The following is a 21,145-nucleotide window of genomic DNA, read 5'->3' on the forward strand; positions in this document are numbered from 1 at the left end:
GCCCGGTTATTATTGCAAATCCCTTCTTTACTATTTCCAAATTTTGACTTAATAATTTAAACTTCAGAGTAAATAGGGTAAAAATTCAAGCTATTAAGAGTCAGATAATAAGATAATAACCCCATATTTTGACTTATGGAGGGCATTTTTCCCACCATTGGCAGCAAAAGGGAAAAACAATCCCACTGATTGTGTAATATCATCTTTTCCCTCATTCTTCCTTCTTCATTCTCTCACACTAGCCAAACAAAACACCAAATACAGTTTTCATGTGTGATTTCAACCAAGATCAAATCTAAGATGTTAACAATGAGACACACCAGTGAACCACGGTGAATCCTGGTCTGACAAAACGTAAACATTAGTAGAAGTTGTGTTTCCATCCAGCTGTTTGAGTTTATTCAGCATCGAAATATCATTATATTATATTATATTAACTCGATTTTTTGTTATGGCTGACTTTCGTCTTGCATGTGAGGTGAAACTTCTTTGAAAACAGTTCATTCAAATAATCTAAAACCTGCTGGTGGTTGACGTGTTGCTAGCAGTATGTCCAGCAGGTGGGGGTAGTGCATCTTTATGCTATTGTTTTACTGCGAAGAAAAAGACGTAACGCGGAAGTTTGCTTTCATTTTCTGAATATTTTCACACTAGAGATTTGTTTATAATTGTAGGACTTTAGTAGTTATGCTTTGATGATTCTTTTTTTTCCTTAAAAGTTTTCATCACATACGCTTTGAGGACATGGCTATTTTATATAGGACCAGAAGAACTTAGAGGTTGTCGTACTAGTTAGATATTTCATGTGTTTTGGTGGTATTTCTGCAGGCACTAACCTCAGTTTGAAGGATCTTTGACGGGTTGTCTTAATGCTGTGAGGACTATAATGGGTTCAGTTTAACGCCACAAACTATTTTTCGTGTTATGCAAACCAGCATATGTTTGTTTACCAAGATTATGCCACTATAGCAAAAAACAAAACAAAAAAAGTGAGTAGAGAAACTACAGCTGATCGTGAATAATGCTGGACTGTATGTCGTCAGTGTGGTTCTGGTTTGGATCAGGTCGTCCTGGCTTCTGCCTGGGGACCTCTTTATTGGTAACACTCATGCTACTGATGTATGCTGGGGGCATCCAGGCAAGTCTCAGTGTTGGTCCAGGAGGAGACTTCCCGAGGTTCACAGGTAACTCTTTTTTTGAGTTCAGATCTCACAGACAAAACTTGGTGAAAATCAAAACATATGCATGACCTTTTCTCCTCCTCAGATGTGTTCCTGTACGCTCTCAGCCATGATGAGCTGCCCTCTCTGCTGGTCAGTGTAGCTCTGGTGCTGCTGCTTGGATCTTGTCAGGAGCGCCGCTGGGGGACAGTCGCCTTACTTGTCCTCTCCACCCTGACAATCATCGCACTACCTTTTCTTTACACCCTGCTCCTCTTTATTGGTGGGGGTGAGGCGAGCCGGATCTTTGGCTTCTCTGGCGTCCAGCTTGCTTTATTTACAGCACAGTGTCGACAGGTGACACAGAGGAGGGTGCTGAGATGTCTGCCTGTCTGGTTTCTCCCATGGCTTTTTCTGCTGATTGGTCTGCTGCTGCTGCCCGGGACACCAGCTCTGCTTCACTTCTGTGCAATATGCATAGGGCACAACTGTATCCTACCCCAATTTTGCAATTGTTTGAAACTAAAAGCAATATATTGTGATTTATAGAGGAACAATTTTACTTGTGTTTTCTGTATTTTGACTTATTAGGACTTTTACTATTAGCTCACTTTTCTCTTATTTTTCTTGAACTCTCAATTTGTTTCTTCAGGTTTAAAGCGATGAAATCTTTGATGATGTTCATTTCCATATTCATAAGTCTTTCTATATAATACTTAATGTATCGGATCAGATCGTCAGTCCTTTATTGGGATGTTACAGGAGCTGGAGGAGTCCAGAGTCTTGGATTTCGTCCCTGACTGGATGTATGTTTCCACCACAGCCAGGTTAAGGTTGCCTAGCTACGCTACTTCACACAGGTGTGACTCATTTCGTTCACATCACAAGTCTCAATGAACTTTCATTGGTTTTAAACTGTGTTTATTCTGAACATTTTAACCTCATGTGTTGTCACAGATCTAGACCAGTTTCTCAGACGATGCCTGTAGATCAGTCAGCTGCTGTCCCAATGAACCAACCTTCTGCTTCAAACCACCGCTCATGGATTGAACCTTTGCCTGCCTGGATAATAGAGGAGTCTACTGTGACTGCTGAGGCAGAGGTGCTGGAGGAGCAGATGCTTAGGGCAGGGATACTGGCCTCATTACAGGATGCTCCTGATGATCCTGGTGCAAAAGTGGAGGTTCCTAAATCATCGGTTTCCTCTTTGCGGTTCGTAATAACTTAATATCTTGAATTTTATGTCAGTATGCAGATGTGTGTGTGTGTTTAAACCTAGTACTACTTATTTTTCTCATTCAGTACTATGGAAAAGTCTTGAGACATCCCTCGTTTTTTTTTTTACAGTGTGCTTCCAGACTTTTTTAAAGTTGTCTTGAGCAATGTTTGAAGGTCTTCTGACACTGGCTGCTTTTTCCTGTGTTTTCAATTTAATCCGGGAATGCTTTTTCTTTTTTCTTGTTTTTTTTTTTTTAAACCATTTAAAACCGACCTATCAATCATTCAAGCATATAAAAAGTTGTGTTTAGGCACTTTGTTACTAGCAGCCTGTCACAAAAATACATTATTTGTAATTTGCTCAAATGTTTTTGCTTGAATTTGTGAAAACTCCCTACGAAAACACAGTTTGACAAATATAAAGTAGTTTTGCACCAACAAGGTGATTCCCAAAAGCTATTAGCTCAAAACTTAGCATATCTCGGGACGGTGCGCAGTGTTGTGAGTGGTGGCTCAAGACTTTTTGCAAAGTACTTTATACATACTTACACAAAGTTTCCCCTCAGTCTCCAGCAGTTGGAGAAGATGGGCTTCCCCACAGAAAAAGCTGTTGTGGCTCTAGCAGCATCAAAACAGCTAGATGGCGCCATCTCCCTGCTTATAGAAGACAGCATCGGAGAACAAGCTGTGGTGGTATCTAAGGGGAAGAGCCCGCTGCCACCACAAAACACCTAACCCGCCTCACAAGTCTGGACCGAAGTTATGCTTGGGTTTTGCTGAGCTTCAGTATGTTCCCCGTGGGTTAATTGTAAAACTATTTTAATGATAACAACTACAGCCGTGAGTGTAGATGCAGACTTTAGATTTTCTGTATATGCAAAGATAAATGTATGGTGGAAAGAGTGGATGTCATTTTATTTATAAAAGTGTTTAATGAATACTGGTGTCATGTAAAAAAGAGAAAAAACAAAAAAAAACAAAAAAACAAAAACAGTGGACATTATTTTATTACACCGATCATCTTGACAGGATTATATTAACACAGTAACACATTTTGCAAGAAAAAAGTTAAAAGTATGAAATGGTTACACAACAGCATACAAAATAAACTACAGTTCATTTTAAATAGTTTCACAATAAATGCAGAAAAAAAAGTCTTTTCATCATAACAGTTTAAGCAGTTTACCAGCAAAACAGTGGTAAAAGTATATTCAAGTTAATGTAACAGTTTTGCCATTTTCTCCATTTGTGTGTGTGTGTGTGCTAAAGATCATGAAATATCCTGTGAGGTCTGTTTTCCTTTCAACATGTTTCCAGATTGCAACATCATTTATGGCCGTTTCTAAATATGTGGAGGCTAAAACAAGATGCAAATGTTTGTGCACGTTTACCCAGTTTAAATGTCGAAATGCTTTATCAGTACATACTTTAGAGGAGGAGGGGAGCGACCAGAAAAGTACAAATCACCGTTATCAACACTTATCTCAGTTAGTGAACGGATCACTTAATCTTTTTAGTGCACTACATAACATTGAGTTAAACAATATGATAGAAGCATAACAAATTACATACTATAGGAGGAGTTTTGTTTGTGTAGTCATGTCCCGCAAACTGTACAGACTCCATGTGCTTAAATAATGAATTCTGTTTAGGTTGCAGTTACATCGTGAAAGCAACAGAAACTCAAATCCAGTCTCTTTTCTCACATCTGACTTCTCTTTCACATGATTACTCTAAATGACCTTTATTCTCCAGGACCGTTTGTAGCTCGAGGAGCACCACAGAAGATTCAGATTTTTTTCATCATCCTAATTGTGAGGCTTGTGGTTCTGCAGCCAAACAAATGAAAAACAGAAAGAGCAGCTGGAAGTATTGTGTAAAGGTAAATTGTTTGGTTATGGCGATGGATGGGGTTCAAACTAGTTCTCAGGTTCCCGATGGAGCAGGGCATTGTTGAGTACCAGTGGAGTTTCCCTGAGGTGTCCCCCATCCTATATTAGATGGTACAGCCCAGAGAGGGTGTCAGTTAACGTCTAACTCTGTTGAGTGTTGATGAGACTTATAGGAGGGGAAGTCAAGCCCCTCCCCCCGCCTGTGATCCTCAGGGTGAGCCAGGGGGTGTCTACTTTCCTCGAACCTTGGTGTCGGAGGACAGAGGAGAAGCAAGTCGATGTGGAATTGAACCTGATCGCTTATCTCTGTAGAAACTAGGGGAGGATGTGCCAAACGGTCCATCCCCAGACCCTAGATCAGGCTCTGTTGAAGAAAGACAGCAGTTGGAACGGCACTTCTGTCTCCACCAGTATGTGTGCACTTTGTAGTCCTAATCCAAACCTATAAGTGGATTCCTAACTTGTTTTAGGCAAGCTGCAGCTGACTAATATGTTGTTGACTAATATGTTTTGTGTGTTTCTTATAAGTTTGTTGGAAAAATGTCCATCTTAATTTTCCAGCACCCTTCAAATTGTCCAGAATGAGTTCAAAAGATAAGCTAATTTAGAAAAGAAGAGCACCAATTCATCACATTGGAAAAGCCAAAACCAGTGACAGTTTGGCACATTTTCTTGCTAAATGACAGATTTATTTTCAATCATTTTATTGTCAGGGTGTAGACCTCTGAGTCGGTCTACTTCGCTATGAAACAATCTGATAATTCTGTAATATTAGGTAAATATTTATATTATTTAATTATTATTGGTGCTCAGAAGTGTACCAAGTGAGACAAACTTGTGGGAAGAGAAAAATCCACAAACATCCATAAGTAAACATCCATCAATAAGTAAAACCTTAACAGAAGATTGTAGGATCACATGTGTCATAGTACCAAAACAGCTTATTTAAAGGATTGAATTTCTTAAAATACATCTGCAGCAACATTTCGTAGTTCAGTTTGTGATTATCAGAATTTACTTTTAGCTTCTATCACTTTAGATCTTGTCAAGAAGGTAAGTGGGGGCCAGCAGTTCTGCGGGTGAGGATGTCTCAGCGTTACCTGGCCAGATGATAGCCTCCAGCAGTGTCACCCTGCGAGTCAGAAGCTCAAGGTCTGCCTGCAAGTTGTGGAACATCTGCAAGCTAATGTCCTATCAGAGAGCAGTGACAGGGGGGGACTGTGTGAGGGTGTGGAAACGCGAGCCCGAGTCCTGGGGCTGCTCGTGACTGTTCCCACCCCCCGGTAGGTAGAGTGGGGGTTTGAGTCGCCCACCTTCGACCCCTGCCTAAAGCTGACCCTGCCGCAGGCCTCCTACTCACCATGAATACCGATCATAGTCTCGAGGATTAAAACCCTCTCGGCTAAGATCTTCAGCGCCTCTCTGATCTGATGTATTCCGTCCCCCTGTGAAGATAGATACAGCCGTCAAGGTAAGGAGCACAAGCTAAAGAACTGCTCGCCAAGATGCAAGTCATTTTTCTCAACACAGTCCAGCAGTTAGAAGGTTAAAACAGTCCACACATCTGCCCAGCACTGTCAGACATTATCCATTCCCTGTATTTCTCTACGCCGCCCTCATTCTCGGAGCATGCTTCCATATGTAGTCAGTCTCTGCCATGCTGGGCTGGGCAACATCAGCATGCACATTATGGACCTGCATCATGCTGGTGACATAACACTGTTCCAGGATATGCATTTGATCATGCCATCTGCATCTTTTTGTCAGGCAGCAGTTCAGCCAGGAAAATATGTTTGGTTTAGTGCTACAGTTTCATTCTTAGCACTGTGGTTACAACAGTAACCCACCATCACCTGACAGAATGAAGCCAGACTAGATTTACTCTGAAGTCTGTTGTCTTTTGTTAAAGGATGAGCTAGCAACTCATGAGTCATACCTTCAAACAGAACACAAGTAGATGAAAAACAAATATAGGGCATACAGAGACAGCTAAAAGGGTCGACATCACAAAAGAGAGCGTGCAGACAATAGCTGATGATTTGGGTGATTCCCACTAAGAAATGCGGCGATTAATACAACCTTATGTTTAAAGAAAAAAGGCAAAGTTATTATAAACAATGTAACTTTAGAGATGGCAGCAGCATTTCTGATTCAGATTAAACTATGTCAGCTTTGGGACAAAGGACATATTTATTAAGACATTGATGGTCTCCAGAGAACGAATTCTAGTTTGTAAATCATCTCCTGAAGGAGCTGGAGGCGAGCATTTGTCGTTTTTAGTAAAATATCTTAGCATTATTGGTTAATCGCCATGATGCTCGATACAGGATTTCAAAATCCCCTCAGGATGAGTCATAATCCTCTGACTCTTCATCCTGCATCACATCCACATCAAAAGTTTAATCTATCAATAAACCGCACCTCCTAAAAATCAGTAAACATATTATGCTTGTTGGCTTCAATACAGCCTCACAGACACTCTTTGGAAGTTTACATCAACTTTGCCTTTTTTCTGTTTTTAACTCTACTCTGTTATTAGTCATTCAAATATATTTTTAGTTGATTAACACATCCAGATAAGGGAACAGATTATTCAGTATGGCAATTTAGGACAAACTCATGCAAGGTTGCATTGGGGGAGAAAAGGGGATAGCTGTATCCACTCCACTCACACCACATCAACACCTCTAAACCAACACCACCCACCACTGACACATATGGAGTGATTTGGCATATACATTTCGCACATTTCCTCTGTGAATATTCGAACGTCTGTTTAATTCACATGGAATAATTACGAATTTTGCCTTTAAAAGGACGTGACCGCATCGAGCTGTTCTCTTGGTATGTTTTTGTATTTTTATATGTATATGCCAAAGTCAGATGCTGAAAAGATGACTGTGAAAGGTAGCCATGGGGACAGCAGCTTGCAGAGGGAGCTTTAGGGTCAAGAGGACAGCAGTCCAGAGCACACCCCGAGGACCAAACAAAAACACGTTAACGTACAAACACACACAGATCAGAAGCTACAGTCATATATGATCAAACATAAACAAAGTAAAGCAGAGACCATGTGACAATCAACAGTCTGAAAAGTCTGAGCCTGAGAGAAAAAAAGATGCTGCTCAATCACCACTTTGTGGCCAATCACCACCACAAATATGGTGACTGTAAACAGATCAAAGCATAAACTGAGAACTTGGCTACACAGTGAACAGATGATGACATGAATAAAAATATCTTACATTTGGATTGCTCTTGTAAAATGAGAAACAAGTGAAAGAAATGTAAGGATTAAGCAGACGTTTCATGCCAAATATTAAAACTTGAAACCTGACTACAATCTTCTTTTTCAGGCTGTGTGTCACCATTTGAACTGTGAACTACCAGCAGCTGGTATCTTACCGGCAATCCCTTCTCTCCCGGTTCTCCTTTTGGTCCCGGTGCTCCCTGTGAAGAAATGTTAACAGAAAAATTGGTGTGATGCAGCGGTTCACATCAAAAGAAAGGGCACATTCTCTCTCTGATTGCAGCTTTGTTGGTCAGTGTGGTTTGCAGTGCTGCTGGTGAATGTAGTTTATACTAAAATAACCCAATATGACAGGGTGTTGATATTCTCCCCTTTTCCACATGCAGTGGTGGCTTACCGGCTCGCCTCTCAAGCCCCTCTCTCCCGGGTAACCTGAAGGTCCCTGAAAAATCAAAGACTTGTCTCATTAAGTTGTCAAACAAAGAAAAAACAGCTAGATGTTTCGAAAGAGTCCCTTTAAAAAAAATAAAATAAAAAAAATTAAAGCTTTTTTTCCTTCAATAGTTCTCATTAACATTATGATGTGAAAAAGAAAGTACATCCTCTCTTACCGCTAAGGTTTTACATATCAGAGCATAGCAGAAAAAAAATCATCATTATATAATTCTGATTATATTCTATCACCATTTATGTAACAAAAACAAATCCAAATTCAGAAGCGAGACGAAACCGAGAAGCGGAGAAAATCTGAAACAGAATGGCTGGAAGAGAAAAGAATCGTGGTGTTGCAATGAACCAGACAAAGTCAAAAACCTGATTCAGATGCTGTGACGGGACCTTAAGAGAGCTGTGCATCAACAAAATAACAGTGAGCCAAAATTCTTCACACTGATTACAGTTGCTTCAAGTTATTAGGTGGTTTGAGTAGTTACTGAATCATGGGGATTATGATGAAGAACTTGATGAAGAATAGAGCCCCATCAATATAAAATGTTATTTTTTTTAAATTTTGAATATTTATGTTGTTATTATTTTGCAAGAGAAGAACGCACAAAGTGACAAATTTATGGGTTGATCATTGTATGAGATATAAAAGACATGAAGCACTGCACATATAAATCTAAATAAACATGTACTTGCTTATTGAACCATCTGATTGTCTTATATATTATATTATGCTCTTTAACTGCATTGAGAACATGTTAATAAATATTAATAATAATCTAATATTGTCTTACTGTACCACACTGCACTGTATGTGCTTTTTTACTTTTCTCTGTATATGTCTACAAACTTGTCTTTTAGCTAAGCTTTTAATATTTTCAAAAATGTAATTAACATGCGCTGTGCCTCCATCCAACAAATCAATAATCTAAGCCAAAGTTTACTCACTCTCTCCCCACGTTCTCCCTTTGGCCCCACGGGGCCCTGCGTTCCATGCACTCCAGGTTTTCCCTGTTTTGAGGTAGAAAGGAAATTGAAAATGACACAGATAAATTTGTACAAAAACAAATCTAATGCAGTGACTATCGTGCACTGCTGTGCTGTGAGCAAACTTACATTTTGTCCTGCTGGACCAGGAGGTCCTGCCGGGCCTTTAGGACCTGGGGGACCTGAAAAACAGATTAAAAGATTTACATTAGCACAAGAGTTTTGTGTTTTACACCTTTTCAACCTGACATAGTAACACAGAACCTGTAGGTGTTCATAAGTTTATATTATCAAAGCCTTTATCTTCAAAATGGACAAGAAAGATCAGTGGAGATTATGAAATGCATATTAAAAGCAATAAATATAAAAAGCATCACTGACAGGCATCAGCATATACAGTTAGGTCCATAAAAATATGGACAGAGACAATTTTTGGTTCTCTATATTAGCACATTGAATTTTAAATGAAACAACTCAGATGCAGTATAAGTGCAGACTTCCAGCTTTAATTCAGTTTGTTGAATAAAAAGACTGCATAAAAATGTGAGGAACTAAAGCATTTTTAACTCAATCCCTTCATTTTAGGGGCTCAAAGTAATTGAACATATTTAAGAACTGAAAGCTCAATCATTCATCAGTGACAGCCTGGAGTCTTGAACTCATGGGCATCACCAGATGCTGGGATTCCTCCTTTTTCATGTCCTGCCAGGCCTTTACTGCAGTAGTTTTAAGTTTGTTTTATTTGTGGGCCTTTCTGTCCGAAGTTTAGTCTTCAAAAAATGAAATGCATGCCTAATTTTTTTAAGATCAGGTGACTGACTTGGGCATTCAACAATATTCCACTTCTTTGCTTTAATAAACTCCTGGGTTGCTTTGGATTTCACGCCGTCTTCATGCAGTCTTCTCTTCATGGTAGACTTGGATATCGATACGTCTATTTCCTGGATAGCGTTGTTCACTTGGTTTGCTGTTGTGAAGGAGTTTCTCATCACCATGCAAATGATTCTGCGATCATCCACCACTGTTGTCTTCTGTGGACGTCCAGGTCTTTTTGCATTGCTGAGTTCACCAGTGCTTTCTCTCTTTCTCAGGAGGTACCAAACTATAGATTTTGCCTCTCCTCCCATTGTGGCAGTTTCTCTGATAGATTTTTCTGTTTTCACAGCTTAAGGATGGTTTTGCGGCCTGCATGGAGAGCTTTGACCGCATATAGCCTTAAAAGAAAACTAAAATGAAAGCGTCTACACATTTTGTCCATGTCCATATATATAAGTATAATTAGAATATGTTTCAGAAAACAGGTGGAAAACCAAAACTTGTGTCAGTGTCCAAATATACCTAACTGTACACAATAAAAATATAATAACACAGAAAAAGATCATAACACAGTGAGATACTGCACAAGATGTTTGTTCATTCAAACTGTAAGACATGCAAAGGGGCTGTTTTCATTTTGCATATTTTAGAGTGTATACAGAGTTGTGACCACACCTAAGTGTAGTCATCAGTGTGTGGACTTGCTTTTGAAGGATATTTATTTTTTTCTGGACACATGGTTAGGAATAAAAAATATTTACTGCCTGTAACATTGTACCAGTTTGGTAGTGGGTCAGTGATGATCTGAGGAGGTATATCCATGGAGGGATGTACAGACCTCTACAGGCTAGGCAACGACACCCTGAATGCCATTAGGTATCAGGATGAAATTCCTATGACCCACTGTCAGACCCTACAGTGATACAGTGATTCCTGGGTTCCTCCTGGTGTACTACAATGACGTTATGTACGGGGAGTATGCAGAATAAAAGAATTGATACCATTGACTGAGCCCTGCACACTGGCCTGACCTAAACCTAAATGTTTTTTGTCCCACGCTGCACCTCAGACTCTCCAGGACCTCAGTGATCCCCTGGTCAAGAAGAGGGGGGAGATCCCCCAGGACCTCGTCTGTCTTCTCATTAGCAGCCCAAGTGTTTGCCCCAGTGTTGTCAGGCATGCTTACAAGCACGTGGGGGGTCATACAAACTACTATTGTTGATATTTTGGCAAAATCTACTAACCTGCTGCATAATTTTTCACTTTGAGTTTTGTGGTGTCTTTGAATTCAGTCCTGTAGTTTAATATTTTTTAATAAAGCTGTTAAGAGTGTTTAATGCTCACCAATAGGCCCGGGAGGCCCCTGAGGTCCTGGAACAGGTATCCCTCGAGAGTCGTGGAAGGTGTTGGTGAAGAAAGGGTCTTTTCCACGATCTGGAAGTTGAAACAGAAAATGCATGTGTGTTTAAAGGAAAGCATAAGCTATTGGTAGAGTTAAAATAAGTTGCTTTAAGCAGAAAAAAAAATCCACTCTTGTAGAACCTGACCATCAAAACAAACTCTTAAAATACCATTAATTTACTTTCCTCAGTTAGAATACTGAGTTGAATTTATTTGTCATGTGTTTCATTCTATAAAAGGAGACTTGTGATATGAGTATGCTGTAACATCATCTGTCCTCTTGATGAGCTCCACAGAACAAATTATATTTTGGTTACATTTCCATATGGTGTTGTTTTTGATAAGGTTCTAATTTGGTAGGCCAAGCTCGATAAGCGAGCCATATTTTGCATGTGCCAGATAAGAAATTGGTCCTTCATTAACATTTCATAAAGAAGCCTGTGGCAAAATATCTCATAATAAGAAACATGAACTTCTTGATCCAACTACATGCACCCTGTTAGTCACCTTAGTGGATGGTTAAGTTTTTGTGTGACAAATCAGCCTTACCTCTAGAGGGCAGTGTACTCCAATAAACAGTCAAACTCAATCTCACGACTTCGCCAGGGCAGTAAAATATACTAAACTGTAGTTTGATACATATTAAAAGTTCAACATGACATAACAAAAAAATGTTCCACTGTTGAACAGCACTGACTGTGCGTGCACAACCACATGTGTCCGAAGAGGAAGGGCCAGTTGAAGAGGGTGGTGAATGTGTGAATGTTAGAGGAAATGTACGTTTGTTGGGTCATTTTATACTGTCAGGAAACACAGATCCAATCACAGCATGAGGCTTCAGGAGAATTAGAGAGAAGGTGGAGGAGGAGAACCCAGAAACATCCTTCAGCTGCCAGATTCTTGTTGCACACCACAAAAAAAATCAGGGCTGCTTTCTTGTATCTGATACTCTTCATTTCCTGCTTGCAACAAACTGGAATCTGTGGCTTGACGTGATATGAAAATCTGCTCGACCACTAACAAACACTGAGGTCATGCTTTTAAAGAGTCCTGCTCTTAAGTACTACATGTTGGCCGCTGGTTTAGGAACCCTCTCCAGTCCTGCAGACGGGAATTCCAACATCCTGATGCAGATGTAGAAGCCAAATAATCCAGTGTTTTCCAAAGGAAGCTCTGCACAGAACCCCCGTCTTATGTTCCCTGCTGTTACTTTGATGTGAAAGAAATGACCCACAGTTTCGGAAATAATCATGCCAACCTCAAGCCTGCGTCTCCACACAGGAACCCAGAGCCTGCAAACGGGTGTGCTGCATATTTGGTTTTTACCACTGAACCCATGTATAAAACCCGCCTGTGTGCTGACCTTGGAAGAGCTGGTGTGGGCCCCCATCTGTCTGTCACCCCCTCCACCCCCACCTCTTCCCTCAGCTGTCTGAGCGACCTACATCTGGAAGCTGTTGAGTGACATCAGGGGTGGACAGGTTCTCATCCCAGCATGTGAAGTCTGTGTCAATCTCTCTGTCTCTGACTCCATTTAACACTCTTTGATTCTGTCCTACTTGGCTTTTAGACAACAAGGAGCAAGTAGCAGTTAAAGGATTAACGTCATCTTGCCTGTTTCCTATTCTCTTTGTTTCTTTTGTAACGCTGCTATAGACACGTGAACATTAGTTTAAAGAGTCAAGCTGGAAGTCTTTAAAATTGATGTCACCCTGCCTGAATCTGTGTGCGTACACAAGCTGATTTTGTTTGGACATGGAGTAACAGTGTCTGGTTTGGCTCAAAAAGACACCAATTCATGCGAGAAGGTGGTGACATCTGACATGGACCTATTTACCATTTGGACATCTAGGTCCGTTAAAAATAGGTTATGAAAAGTCATAACCGGAACCAAAGTAAAAGAGCAGAACCCATTTTTATAAACAAAAGGAATAAAGTCACATTTAAATGGAATATACAGCAAATCAAGTGGAAGTGGGCCGTTTTTAAAAAGTCCTAACAGCTGATGTCCTTTGAGATGGAGATGCTTTGGTTTGACAATAAAAAATAAATTGGGGTTTATGGAGTTAAATAGAAGTGTTGTACCCCAAATCCCCATCTTTGCTTGAGGCTGACAGCTGATGGCTACATTACCTGGTAGTAGCACAGCACAGCCGAATCACAGACAAAATGATGGCCTAATGAATCCTAAGTAAATTAAGCGAAAAGGTGTAAAAAAAGTTTAGAATAAAAAAATAATTTTTATAAACAGTATCTAGTTCTACTAAACTGAATTTGAACTTTGCTCTTTAACAGCGTGAAATGATTCGATTTATCAAAAACCTAAATGGGTACTGTCTGTAATTAATTAGCGTCATAATAACTATATGAGGTCTCTTAGTTGCGCAGGGTCTTACTGTGGTCCGGTTCTGGGATGCGGGCACTGGCTGGTGCTGGGGAACCTGGAGGGCCTGGAGGCCCCGGTGGGCCAGGCGGGCCTGGAAGACCTCTCCCTCCTGGCAGTCCTGTTGGACCACGGGGGCCTGGGAGTAGGGATGACAGAAAAATCACCATGGTGACAGACATTCTGTACAGCAGAGATGTGTGACAGCAAAATAAGACCTGAGTTTCCTCTGAAGAGGCACAGCTCATGGCAGACTGATAAATGACTGTGGCTTATGTGACGACAAGAAGACAAACAACAGAGAGGAAAAAGATTAGATAAAGTGTTGAGTGATACAACATAGTGTCTCTTAGGAGTGAGTGTGTGTCTGTGTCTACATGTGGAGTAAGATCAGGAGCTAGACTGAACAGGAGAAGTGTATAAACTTTCTTTTATCTGTAGTTAACTAGAAGAGGTCTTTAATAGACCGGTGCTGGGAACTTTACAACGGGAAACTCAAATAAACACAATAAACTCTGCAAAGTGTTGCTGGGACTGGTTCACAGTAAATTAAATGCTCTCTACATACACAAAAATGGTATATCTGTAACTGCTCATAAGCAAAAGGGACCCTCGTCATCCCCAAGTGTTATTTTGAAGATGGAAAAAAGCACCACAGTGACATCTGACCTCATTGTTTGGATTCTTCTGAGGTCAGGCTGTATGCTGAACACAACCTCTTGCCCTCCATCACCTTTGTTGTTTATATACTAAATGACATTTCATTATTTACAGATTTTCAACATAATATATTGCATCTGATTTGACATTTTTACTGATCGCAGTAAAGAAACAGCAGCAAAACCAGCTGCTTTGGCTACTTCATGAAGATCGCAAGCTGCAAGCTGCAGCACAGTGTTCAGCAGGCCAGAAAAAGCAGCTCTTTAAAGCCTTTGTGACATATTAGGGAAAACAATTTCAGTTTTTCTTCTAGGATAATGGTTCCCCAGAGCAACTATGGGATGATATGGCAGAATATTAGTCAACATTTTAATACGACTCTCCTGTAAGTTATCAAGGCTTGTATCATATCATACAACATCACTTCTCCTAACTACAGCTGTTCACTTTTGATTTTTCCCACAACCTCTGGCTTAAGAAACATATTTATCTACATTTAGCATGACACTGGATGCATTCCAGGCCTGTGTTTATCTTTCTCTTTGAGTGTAAGAAAAACAAAAACAAAAATCAGCAAAATAAGAAAAACACAGCGCTGCTTTTGGATACCTATGAAGTAATGGAGATAGAAAAACAATAACACCAAAGGGGCATATGGAAATCATAAGGCTCTGGGATTCCGTATACGTATCGCTCGTGTTCATTTCAATTGAAGTCACATGGTGGGTTTGTAGTTCAGCGTTTGCTCCAAATCTCATCTTTACCCAGCAGCAGGCAGAGAGCAGGGGTCACATGTTAGCCTGAGAGGAGAGGCACTCCCTTCACGATCCAGAGCAGAGGAATAACAGCTTATAGCAAGAGCAGATGTTGTGACACACTTATAGACCGCCATTTACTTTATTCATTATTCAAGTCACAGCTGACTCCGGATTTACGTTTTTCCCAGCAGGTCATTTATTATTTGTACATAACAACTGAACTCTGAATCCGTGGAACAGATTTATGATCCCGTGTCTGTTCTGGCTGCCGACCATGAAAAGCAACACATGTTGGGGAGTTTATATACAGTCAGAAAAGAAATACTTTGCTACTTTGCTTCTGGAGCATGCACTTTTTAGAAACCTATGATTTTCAAAGCCAACCAGCAAAATACTCAAATTCCAGTAAGTTACCAGCAGGTCTGAAGGGCGATTAGTGCTGGAGGGTCTGTAGGCCGACTGAGAGGTTTGAGGGAAAGACAAACACTCTGGATATGGACATCACAGGTCAGGAGGAGATACTCCCCCTGTTGTTTTCATAGCCCTTTGGCCTCTTGTTAGCCATTGTTCCACAGACAATAGTGACTAGATAGGCAATAACTAAACAGCTGATCTGACATACCCTCTCTCTTAGTGACACACATGCAACTTTACAACAGGACAAGGTTTATTTGTTGCTCTTATCTCTGCTAACAAAGACCTTTTCCTTGAGTCCACCGTTACCTGCCGGTCCAGGGGATCCTTTTGATCCAGGGGCTCCAGATGGGCCCCTTGCCCCGGCCTCCCCTCGAGGCCCAATAGGACCTGGCAGCCCTCGAGACCCTGGCTTCCCTAAGAGAAGGAAACAGCCATGAGTAATCACAAAGCCCTAACTGGTTTACATCTTAAGCGGTTTTACGTCAACTGAAAGGCAACTATTGTTACAATTTACCATCTCTGCCAGGAAGCCCATCTCTTCCCTTTTCACCCTGAGGACCTGAAATTAAAACAGAAGGAGGGGTTTGATAAAAACAATCCGAGTAAAATCCACCAAAGGATGAGGTGCAATTACAGTCACAGGAAGAATATGTCATTGTGTTTATGGGTCAGTATTAAGGCTCATTAAATGTTTTAGCTAGAAAATACAACATTTTTAAAGTGCCATTTTTATATAAATTTTAAAGGGCCAGTTAATTCTAACTCAGGAAACTGATTTCCCTTACCTAGGCCACTCTTGGGGTTTATGTAAAGCTCTGGATGTAGTGATTTTGGGAATACTTAAGCAATTTTACACATCAGATTTCATTTGCAGCTCTTCCATTATTGGAAACAGTACTATAAAACCTGCAGGGAACTGCGTAAAGACATTAAATGATTTCATTTAAATCAGAATCAATTAAGGATTTATTCAGCAGAACCCCCACCAGAACAGTTAAGCAACACCCCACACGTAGTGGTGCTGAAGAACAGGCAGGCTGAGGAAAATCTAAACCAAGCCATCACTATGCATTACATAAGAGTGCACTTTGGCCTGAAGGTGGCACCAGAGGAAAACTCACAGGGTGCTCGTTTAGAAATGGTTTATCCTGTGGGGAGAAGGAACTGGTTCAGAAAAATGTTTTATATTTCTGATTTACAAATGGATCAGGGAGCCTTTTCTTTTACACAGGGAGCAGTGGATGAGCTTTGGGGAGTAATTCAGCCAGAGCGGTAGACCAAACTGCACTCGTTTTCTCCAGGTTTGTCTCATTTAAGACAAATAAAAGTCTTTAATTTGAAAGTCCAGTAAATCAAATCTTTCTCCTGCTGATGGTATAAAAACACTGATGACTGTGTCTTTAGCTGCAGCCAGTGCTGGGCTCAACTCCAGGAAAGGAGAGGACGCTCACAGAGCTGAAAGTGAGCTGCACTCTGACTTTTGGTAAAGGAAATGAGTGCGTGTGCATTGGGTGAAATAGGATACGAGCAGAGGTGTGAAGGTAGCGAGCAGGAAAAGCTGCAAGGAGTGATTTCTCACTTAATTATTAAACGTAAATGTCAACGGAACTAAATGAAAATGCCTAAACTTGACACGTGACAGCGGGACACACCTACCTGCAGGTCCCTGCTCACCAGGAGCTCCCTGAGCGGGCACAGCCCCCATCAGTAACGAGGTCTCTGGAGCAATTCCCACTTTACCCTGAAGGTGGCGATGTGATATGGAGGCCGGAGCTGTGAGTAATTGGACCTGGTGCAGGAAAACATAAAGCAAGCGCAGGTAATTAAAACAATATTGTTTAATGCAGGCCAGTCATGTTCCTCAATGTTTCACATGCTGCGTCTGAACGAATAAAAGTCTTCACCTTCTCCTCCAGCGTGTTCAGCCTGTCGCTCATAGCAGTGATTCGACTGCAGTTGAGACAATCTGAAAAACAGATTTTAGTTGGAGGAATCAGACATGTAAAGATGTGGCATACCTACTTTTGGGATTAGGCTTAAACTTTTCCTTTGATAAAGCGTATAGTGAGAGCTGGATCAGGTGACCCTGAATCATCCCCAATTATGCTTCCAAAGGCTCAAGCTGCTGGTTGACCTCACATGATCCACTGAGCACCGCTCTTTTACTCTTTTCACTCCCCGTGGGATGAAATGTCATTAGCTTTGTGCCTTCTTTCTCCTGCGGTTTGTTCTTTGTCCTCCATAGGTATCATGTGCAATGTGCTGACCCCATCACCCTGCTATTGATTGTTATTGTTATATCTTCGCCTTCCACCCTGGGCCTGGTTGTGAGGTTTTTACCTCCTAAACGGGAGCTGTTGTCTTCCCTCTGTTACCAACTAAATTACTTCTTACTTAAACCATCTCCCTACCTTTGTACCTAAAAGATCTTTTCCTCACTGTGTTATGCATCCTGAGATTAATTTTGTTGCGGGTTGGCATTAAAAGAATAAAACTGAAATGAAAATTGCTGTCTAGTCAAAATAATATCGTATTTACAGTTACTTACTGGAGATTGCTTCTCCTGTGCGTGCAGGTGGCCGGCGTAGAGTAGATGGTTTTCTTAATGCCTCTTGAGCTACAAGCCGGTTTCCTGCATCTGTTAAAACCAAAAGACAAAGTGGAATAAATGTCAGTTCAGTGTTTTGCATTTGAAGTTTTTATAATTTCCTTAGCTTGACAACATAATATTTAGATCCCAAAAGGTTGATTCTGTTCATCTGGACGTAGCGTTTTCAGTGGGAGAAATGTTTCGCCACTCATCTCAGTGACTTCTTCAGTCTCAGCTGACCGCAGGTTTCCCCAACCTTATAAGCAGTACCTTTGCACAAAGGTGGTCAGTGAGTGTATTTTCTAGTTTACCAGTGGCATTAGAGCTAAAATGACTGCTTGGGAAAGAAAAGGAAAGCATACATCATCATCTGGTTTAAGTAAAGAGACTAAGAAAGGGTTAGGCAACTCCAGGCCTCAAGTGCCGGTGTCCTGCAGGTTTTAGATGTGTCCTTGATCCAACACGGCTGATTCAAATTGCTAAATTACCTACTCACCATCTCTTGAAGCTATCCAGAGGCCTGGTAATGAACTAATCATTTGATTCAGGTATGTTGACCCAGGGTGAGATCTAAAACCTGCAGGACACTGGCGCATGAGGCCTGGAGTAGCCTAACCTTGGACTAGGACAACACTTGTCTCTGATTCTCACTGCCAAGCTGTAGGATTCAGTATACAATTTTGTGTTTAACCTAATGTCATCACTCCAAGAATTCAGTTACAGATTGTGTTGTGGGTTCTATCAAGACGTTTCACTATACATGAAATTGAAAATGACCTCTGTGCTGTTTCTGTCCTCTAGGTGAGCCAGACAGAGCTCAGAAAGGGAAATTAGCAGTGACAGTTGTAGCGCTTGTATGTGTTACATTTCCAAAGAACAAACACTGTGCTGCATTTCAGCCAAATTGCTTTTGCCTCGTTCCTTAAAGGAGGATAGCATCGTAAGGCCTGGGAAAGAGGGCGTGTGAAGACAAACAATAGTTTCCTTGTTGAAAAAGAATGGGGCAGTCTCGGTCCGCATTCTGTTTTGCCTTCATTTTATGAAGTGTGGGAGTTTGTGTCCCAGGGTTGTAGATGATTTGAATGGGCAGACCTTTGTGGAAATGCTAGACTGACTCCATTGTCTGGCCTGGGTTGGCTGTGGTTGGCCCAGGTGCTCATGATACAAACAAGAGGCTGGGTTCAGCACCTCATTAGCCACCAGGAAGCATGCCTTTCCATTCAGTGGACAGCGGCCACAGTCGACGCCAAGTGCTACACAAAACGAAGCCATGAAATAGCACCTGCGGCACAGAGGTGAAGCAGGACAACGGCATTTTTCTTAAACAGCTTCACGTTTTGTAGCATCGAGATGTCATAATCTGTCTCTATGCACTGCAGGCCCGGAAAAGGAAAATAGAAAGCTTACTGTCATGAAGGAAGAATGAACGTTTTGAAACCTGAGACGTAAAAGCATAATGAGTTCAGATATTACCCAAAGAGGGGAGAGTGAAAGGGCAAAAGAAGAGCATGAAAAGTACACAGAGCACATGGTTTAGGGTAAAGTGAGACTGCTCCAATAATACCCCCACCCCGCCTCTCCTCGACCTCTGTGCTCATGATTTCACTGTTTTGGGTTCTGGGTATTTCTCAGAGGATTACAAGTGTAGATGGATTCAAACCATGTAATGTTATGGCATGACCTCCGGATTGTAGAAAACTCCTCCATGCTTCAGTAACAACATAAACCTTGCACAGAGATGAGGACATTTCGATGTCTGCTTCACTCTTCTGCAGCATACTTCAGTCTACACGGAGGAAGGCCGAGGAGACAAAGAGACGTGTCTATGTGCATGCACATCCTGCAGGCTTTTCTCTGTGAAGCCCAGTTCGTATAGATGGCTGCATTCAATTACAAAGGTAGGGGGTGGGGGGTGTGGGGGGACTCGGGATAAGAAATCTAGCTCTCCCTCCTCCCCTCCTGACAGCACGTCTTTTCCCTCTAAAGTAAAGAACATTCAAGCGCCAAGATCCCCTCACCCACACTCGAGCTATTGTATGAAGCATTATGCCGGCTTTGGCACAAGAACTATAGCCTCCCACACACCTCTTGCACACTTTCTCTGTCTCTCAGTCTTGCAACAACAAATATTGAAATCCTTCAAGACCCCCTTTTTTCTTTAGCATCTCCTCAGACAGTATCACTTTACTACAGAGCCTGTGGCGTGCACGCATGCGGACCTGAAGAGTGAGGATGACTGGGATGCCCCAAGAGTGCCTCCATCGGTCTGCTGGCCAACAATAACTTCATCACAGTTAATGAGTGGCCCCTGATGGACACGGTTCATCGTATCCCCTATTTGTTTGAGCTTACTGGGCTAATTGCCCCAGTGAGAGGGGGATCAAAAAATGTGTGAATGCATCTGATCTTTTTACCCCGTGTTGCACTGGGTTCCAATCAGTGACAGACTCAGAGATCTTCATTAGAGAAATACCCCTGCAGAGAATTCAGCAGGCCAGAGGCTGTGCTGACATCAGCCAGCACTTGTTAAGCTTTTCTCTCTTTTGCACAGAAATCTCACACAGAGTTGAGTGAGTTTACAAACCCTTTCTGGATTTTCTTTGATGCTTCTGGTGCAATAATCTCATAGGAACACGAGGGAGAGATGAGCAAAGGTCACAAAGAGAAGGTTATCTTTTCCCATTTCAAAGTGAGGGTGCATTTTCAGCCAGTTATGAAGAACGAGCAAAAGGATCGAGGCAGAGGTGTTACAACTTTTAATGAGGGTTCTGAAAAACAAATCAGTTATTCGACCTAATCTGACATTTATTATGGAGTTCTGAAGTTATCCAAAAGTCAAAGGGAGATTCTACGCACACATTTAAGCACATGGCCAGTCGCTAAGGCTAGACCAATGAAACTGCATGCCGAAATCCGGGCAATAAGTCTGCCAAGCCGCACATGTAACCTTGTAAACATCGGTTGAAACCCTAACAGACTTTCTTTCCCTCTTGTATTTCCTCTGCCTCACGCCACCACAAACAAAACAAAGAACAACGCTGAAGCTGAACAAATCGTGTTGTGTTCTTTGCATCTCATATTCAAACTCTCCAGCAGAGACAAAACGCACTCACATTTAGTTATGCATGTGCTTTAAATATGGCGGTCACTGCATTTAGATTTTACTGAC

At 41.4% G+C, this 21,145-nt stretch overlaps 2 protein-coding genes across 5 annotated transcripts in view; one reads left to right on the forward strand and one right to left on the reverse strand.

Moving 5' to 3' along the window:
* Nucleotides 1–43: 43 nt before the first annotated feature.
* rhbdd3 (rhomboid domain containing 3) lies at nucleotides 44–3,363 on the forward strand. The gene is made up of 5 exons (XM_031755445.2): nucleotides 44–1,184; nucleotides 1,267–1,650; nucleotides 1,894–2,020; nucleotides 2,118–2,372; nucleotides 2,945–3,363. Exons 1-5 carry the CDS (start codon nucleotides 1,022–1,024, stop codon nucleotides 3,111–3,113), a joined length of 1,098 nt encoding a protein of 365 aa, XP_031611305.1. The 5' UTR covers nucleotides 44–1,021; the 3' UTR covers nucleotides 3,114–3,363.
* Nucleotides 3,364–3,367: 4 nt separating this feature from the next.
* The window catches only part of emid1 (EMI domain containing 1), a 55,958-nt gene continuing 38,180 nt past the window's right edge, over nucleotides 3,368–21,145 (reverse strand). For 3 of the 4 annotated variants that reach the window (XM_039620982.1, XM_039620983.1, XM_039620984.1), the window contains 13 exons: nucleotides 17,935–18,024; nucleotides 17,291–17,352; nucleotides 17,043–17,175; nucleotides 15,901–15,945; nucleotides 15,693–15,800; nucleotides 13,565–13,690; nucleotides 11,112–11,201; nucleotides 9,081–9,133; nucleotides 8,913–8,975; nucleotides 7,918–7,962; nucleotides 7,676–7,720; nucleotides 5,371–5,461; nucleotides 3,368–4,634 (listed from right to left, as the gene is read on the reverse strand). In XM_039620982.1, coding sequence (XP_039476916.1) covers nucleotides 4,501–4,634; nucleotides 5,371–5,461; nucleotides 7,676–7,720; nucleotides 7,918–7,962; nucleotides 8,913–8,975; nucleotides 9,081–9,133; nucleotides 11,112–11,201; nucleotides 13,565–13,690; nucleotides 15,693–15,800; nucleotides 15,901–15,945; nucleotides 17,043–17,175; nucleotides 17,291–17,352; nucleotides 17,935–18,024 — 1,085 coding nt within the window. In that variant the 3' untranslated portion in view covers nucleotides 3,368–4,500. Of the gene's footprint in view, nucleotides 4,635–5,370; nucleotides 5,462–5,630; nucleotides 5,716–7,675; nucleotides 7,721–7,917; nucleotides 7,963–8,912; nucleotides 8,976–9,080; nucleotides 9,134–11,111; nucleotides 11,202–13,564; nucleotides 13,691–15,692; nucleotides 15,801–15,900; nucleotides 15,946–17,042; nucleotides 17,176–17,290; nucleotides 17,353–17,934; nucleotides 18,025–21,145 lie in introns of all 4 variants that reach the window. The other variant, XM_031755278.2, reaches the window with a different exon arrangement.

The sequence above is a fragment of the Oreochromis aureus genome, linkage group 12 (assembly GCF_013358895.1).
Source record: "Oreochromis aureus strain Israel breed Guangdong linkage group 12, ZZ_aureus, whole genome shotgun sequence".
Classification (NCBI taxonomy): Eukaryota; Metazoa; Chordata; class Actinopteri; order Cichliformes; family Cichlidae; genus Oreochromis; species Oreochromis aureus.